General features: G+C 40.2%; 1 protein-coding gene across 1 annotated transcript in view; it reads left to right on the top strand.

Annotated features, from left to right (window-relative positions):
- LOC106877610 (GMP synthase [glutamine-hydrolyzing]) overlaps positions 1–5,668 on the top strand; it is a gene marked incomplete at its 5' end in the record, with an annotated part of 22,630 nt that overhangs the window by 14,324 nt on the left and 2,638 nt on the right. Inside the window, 4 exons of the mRNA XM_052976633.1 lie at positions 764–879; positions 2,301–2,426; positions 3,527–3,642; positions 4,752–5,055. Of these exons, the coding sequence (XP_052832593.1) occupies positions 764–879; positions 2,301–2,426; positions 3,527–3,642; positions 4,752–5,055 (662 nt within the window). The remainder of the gene's footprint in view (positions 1–763; positions 880–2,300; positions 2,427–3,526; positions 3,643–4,751; positions 5,056–5,668) is intronic.

Below are 5,668 nucleotides of genomic sequence, written 5' to 3'. Positions count from 1 at the left end.
CCCACTACACTCTCGGAGTGGTTGGCATTAGGAAGGGCATCCAGCTGTAGAAACTCTGCCAAATCAGATTGGAGCCTGGTGTAGCCATCTGGTTCACCAGTCCTCAGTCAAACCATCCAACCCATGCTAGCATGGAAAGCGGACGTTAAACGACGATGATGTGTGTATATATATCTGTGTGTATATATATATATTTGTGTGTATGTGTATATATATATATATATATGTGTGTGTGTGTGTGTATATATATCTGTGTGTATATATATATTTGTGTGTGTATGTATATATATATATATGTGTGTGTGTGTGTGTGTGTGTGTATATGTTTATTTCTTAATTGCCCACAGTGGGGCTAAACATAGAGGGGACAAAGTTAGACGTGATAATCACTTATAGTCTCTTATTTCAAACCATTCTGTTGTTTAAATGTTTATTATTCATTTATACTGGGCAAATGTGAATTTCCTCATGTGCAAGCATCTCAAAGCTTGTTCCTGTCTAGAATTTATTACATTACCCTTGGATAACCCTAACCCTTGTAAAAATCTGGTAAAATTCTTCTAAAAATAGGTCACATTTATTAGTTCCAGGTCTGTATAGTTTTGCAGTACAAATTAATTCCCAGTTGGTAGTATAGTCTTTGTATATATAGTTGAGTACTGTTGTCGATATAATGGACTATCCCAAAATTTCAGGCCTTGTGTCTATAGTAGGGAGGATTGTTGTTGTTGTTTCTTATATATATTTTTTTATTTAATTCTAGGGCCTGGATTATCCATAAGGATCTTGTGTGCAGAAGATCGTTATATAGACAAAGAATTTGGAGAAACGAACCAGTTATTGAAAATCATAAGTGACTATAGCAACTCTTTGAAAACGGTAACTTATTTTGAGTTGCTTTTTTTTTTTTTTATTGTGTGGCCATGCTGGAGCACAAGGATGTAATGAAAAATATTTTTTGGGTTTGATTTATTTAATCTTTTGTATAACTGCTATTCTTCTCCACCAATATCATATTCCAGCCAACGAAGGAGCTTCTATGCAGTTATTTGTCTTGCTAGAAATAGCAGTCAAGCCTCCCTCCAAAGTGCACCTTATCATCTTAAAATGAAAACACATTAGTCAATGTATTCCAAGGTATACTTGTGAAATGGTAGGATTGTCATGACTGGAATGCCCTTGATCATAGATCTACCTGATCATGGATGCCATGAATTTAAACAGCAACAATTTCCATCCAAATGAGTTTGACAAAACCTCTACATGGTAGCTTATGTCCTGGGTAAAACTAAAATGCATCCAGTAGTGGGGACCTTGGTATTGAAGTGCTTGGGGTTTTGAGGAGTGTGACATCACCTCTTAGCCACTATTGTTCTCAGTTCTACTCTGACCTGGAGTAGAAGCACTTGTTAAAGGCCCTCAGCTATGGGTTAACTAGCATGTGTGCTTTTGGGTGGATGGAGCTTGTCAGCCTGGAAGGCAGTCCATCAAGGAGAAGGAAACTCCAATATGAACCCACAGATGCCGTGTGCAGTGGTGTGAACAAGGCAGATCTCAAGTCATTTGGCTGCCTGCTGCAACCACCCTAACCAGATCCAACATGTCACGAATTTCAGTGGTGCTGCTGGCAAAGGTGAGCGGCCAAGTGTGTGAGACTTGTGATCGCAATACATGGTCCACCCTACATTAAATCACGTGAAGGCCATCTGTGACTTGAGCAACGAGCCTCTCTGCTCCCTTCCCTAAGTCCAATAGTGATGACAAACTGGGTGATGGGGGTAGGCTTGGTCAGCTGGAAACGCCTAGTGTGGAGCCATCTGCTGGTGGCTCTTATGTCAAGGTCATCTTTCCATGCAGTGTAATACCCAAGAAGCTCAATCACCCACTACAGATTAACTATTCGGATATGAGTTAATGCCAATGATAGTAGCTCGATCTGTCTGTCTGTCATATGTGCATTTGTGTGTGTGTGTGTAATATTTCCCCTTGTCGTTAAATATACTAAGTTAGCGATGTCAGGCGGCGAGCTGGCAGAAACATTAGCACGCCAGGCGAAATACTTAGCGGTATTTCGTCTGCTGCTACGTTCTGAGTTCAAATTCCGCCGAGGCCGACTTTGCCTTTCATCCTTTCGGGGTCGATTAAATAAGTACCAGTTACGCACTGGGGTCGATATAATCGACTTAATCCGTTTGTCTGTCCTTGTTTGTCCCCTCTGTGTGTAGCCCCTTGTGGGCAGTAAAGAAATAAGTTAGCGATGTCTTAGTTTTCTGAGTCAGTTTTTCAATTTTCTCTTTCAGCCTCACTCACTATTAAACAAGGTGAAAAGTTGCACCACTGTGGAAGAACAAGCTGACTTGGTGCGCATCACAGAATCACAGACTGTTGTTGCCATGCTCCTTCCTATCAAGAGTGTCGGAGTGCAGGTGAGTGTGATTTGGCTCTGTTTATCCCTTTCGCATTCAGATTACTCTGTCAAACGTAATGCTTATTTATTCACCTTGTCTTGAATTAATCGCCTATCATCTTGTAGCTTCAAGATTTCAACGATCATCATTTAACAATCGTTTTCCATGCAGGCATGGGTTTGGCAGGAGCTGAGCAGCTGAAGGGCTGTTTAGGCTCCCTGTCTGTTTTGGCATTGTTTCTATGACTGGATTCCCTTCCTAATGCCAAACTTTATTTTTGCTATGGCATTGTAGAGTAGGTGTGAGATGTTGGATCTGGCCAGTTTGAGTATAAAAGAGGTTGAATATTTTGGCCAGATATGGCTGGTTTAAATGCTAAAGGGTTATTTGGTTTTGATAACATGTTATATATTAGGGTCCTTCCTTCAGTTATGAGTGACCATATGCATTTCTGCACTTGTAATAAAATATAAGCCTGTTCTGTAGAAGAGCTCCTCCCTACAAAATTTCAGACCTTGTGCCTATGGTAGAAAGTGTTGTTGTTGTTATTGTGATGGATTTTTAAAAAATTGTTAATGTTGGATGAAATTCTTTCCAGTACAGCGTTTGTTCTGGTTCTGTACATTACAGTCTCACCAAGGTTAACTTTGCTTTTGATCAAAGACTTGTGAGTGGATTTAGTTGACAAAAACTGAAAGAAGCCTTTTGTATATATCTTTGTGTTTGTCTCCCTCCACTGTTTGGCAACTGGTGTTGGTGTGTTTATGTCCCTGTAACTTAGTGGTTTGGCAAAACGAGACTGATAGAATAAATATCTTTACAAAATAAGTACTGGGCTTGGCTAAAAATTAGACTAAAATGCTTAGACTAAAAATTTTTCAAGGATGTGCCCCAGCATGGCCACAGTCTAATGACTGGTACAACTAAAAGATAAAAGGACAGGTGTAGGTGTGTTGCTGAAGAGGTGAATACATGGCTTACCTGTCTGGAGAGAGAGAGAGAGAGAGAGAGAGGCTACAAGGTGAATATGAAAAACAGAATAGGATAGAGAAACAGAAAAGATGGAATGAGAGAATGACTATTTGTTATCAATGTATCTGTCTGTTTGTCTTTTCCAGGGTGACAATAGAACGTACAGTTATGTAGCAGCTTTGTCAAGCGACATGAAACCTAAATGGGACAACTTGTTAACAATGGCTAAATTGATCCCTAAAATATGTCACAATATCAACAGGTTAGTAAACGAACGATTAATTAATTCTTTATTCCTGATTGCTTTCCTTCTTTTCTTGCTTCTCTCTTTCCTTTTTTGCCATCCTCCATTCTTTCTCTTTTTCTTCCTTTTTCTATTTTCGTTTCTTTGTTTATTTCTCTTTCCTTTTTTTTCTTTCTTTTCCTTCTATTCAGTGTATGTGGTACCATGCCCCGATGGTCACCGTTGATCATAGGTCTTCCTAGAGTTGACTTGGTTAAAATAACAAAGCTGATGTAGTCATAGATATGTCTAAAAAGCAAAAAAAAAAAAAATAAATAAATAAATAAATGTGGTGATCATTGCTGGAGTGGCTTTTATTATAATTCTGTTAGATTATACCTTAACCTGGGACAAAACAAAAACAAGATCAGCAATTTTGTGTTATTTTATTTTTTTTTTTGCTTATAATAAAAAAGAGAAATTGTGGTTCTTTCTGTTTACATCCATTCATCCCTCCATCATCTCTGCCTACTATTCTGGGGTTAGTCATGGGGGGGGGGCAGAGTCCTCAGGCCCCTTCTCCATAGGGTGCTATCAAAAGGGCGCTTTTATGTTGCACTGCTGCAAGAGCTTTACACCACCAGAGGGACTAGTCTTGATGCTTCTGCTGTGGAGTACGGGTCTTCTTGAGTACAACAAGGTGCCAGACATCTCGCCTGAAAGGTTCAGCATCCTGAGGTTGTTCTCCAGTACTTCATCCCAGGTCTTCTTTCACTTCCATGTGTTCCATCTACTTTGAGAGATTGGCACTTCTTTATGGAGCTGTCAACATCCATCCGCATCACATGACCAAACCAGCGCAGTCTTCTCTCCTGCACACAGCAACTAATTCCTCTTATGCCTAACTTCTCTCTCATTTGAGTCAATCAGGCATTATCTTGTAGCTTCAATATTACAATGATGTGATTGTATTTTTTTTTTAGAATGACATTGTAGGGTAGGTGTTAGAGGTTGGATCTGGTCAGTTTTAACTTAAAATGAATAGAATATTTTGGCCAGATATGACTGGCTTAAACGCTAAAGATTAAGGATTGTTTTCATTAATCCCTTTATTTCTTGTTTTCCTTTTTTTTCCCCCACTATTCAAGAGTCGTGTCTGTGTTTGGAGGCCAAGTACGATTTCCCGTTGAAGATGTGACACCAACCTTTCTCACAGATGGCGTACTCAGCACGCTGCGCCAAGCCGACTACGTGGCAACCAAGGTGCTGCATGACTCTGCCTATGTGACCCGTCTCTCACAGATGCCCATCATCCTAGCGCCGCTCCACTTTGACCGCGATCCCATCAACCACCAGCCATCGTGCCAGAGATCAGTGATCATCCGTACATTCATATCCACCGACATCATGACTGGAGTGCCAGCCACACCCGGGGTACATATACCTGAAGATGTAAGTTTGTTTTCATTTCTCTAGACTTTGATTGTTGCTCCTCCTACCATGCATATATGACGGGATGCTGAAATGTTCCTGGCTTCAAGGGTGTCGTGAAAAGCCTGGTTAGAAGCCCGACCTTCCAAGTTCTTTTACAGGGCTTAGTAAAACTGAAGGACTGCTGTAATAAAGGTGAATCTGAGGGGAGGGGAATATGTTGAATAAGACCATAATTAACTGATCCTCCTGTATTTTCTTTTACCCAAAGCCAGGAACTTTTCTGCACCCCTTCAAGTATGTGTGTGTGTGTGTGTGTGTGTGTGTGTATATATATTTTACTTGTTTGAGACAGTGGCCATACTGTGACACCACCTTCATCTTTTAGTTGAATGAATTGACCCCCACTACTTTTTTTTTCTTTTTCTTAAAGCGTGTTACTTATTAACTCAGTCTCTTTGCCAAACAGCTAAGTTACAGGGATGTAAATGCGCCAACACTGGTTGTCAAGCGGTGGTGGTGGACAAACACTGACTTATAGACACACACACACACACACACACTAAAAAAATCATGAAATACTGGGGTTGATTTAACCCTTCAGCATTCAAATTACTTTTCAAGTGTAATACCT

Source organism: Octopus bimaculoides, chromosome 25, assembly GCF_001194135.2.
Source record: "Octopus bimaculoides isolate UCB-OBI-ISO-001 chromosome 25, ASM119413v2, whole genome shotgun sequence".
NCBI lineage: Eukaryota > Metazoa > Mollusca > Cephalopoda > Octopoda > Octopodidae > Octopus > Octopus bimaculoides.
Note: the sequence above shows the minus strand (reverse complement) of the source record. Positions and strands in the feature narration are given on the sequence as shown.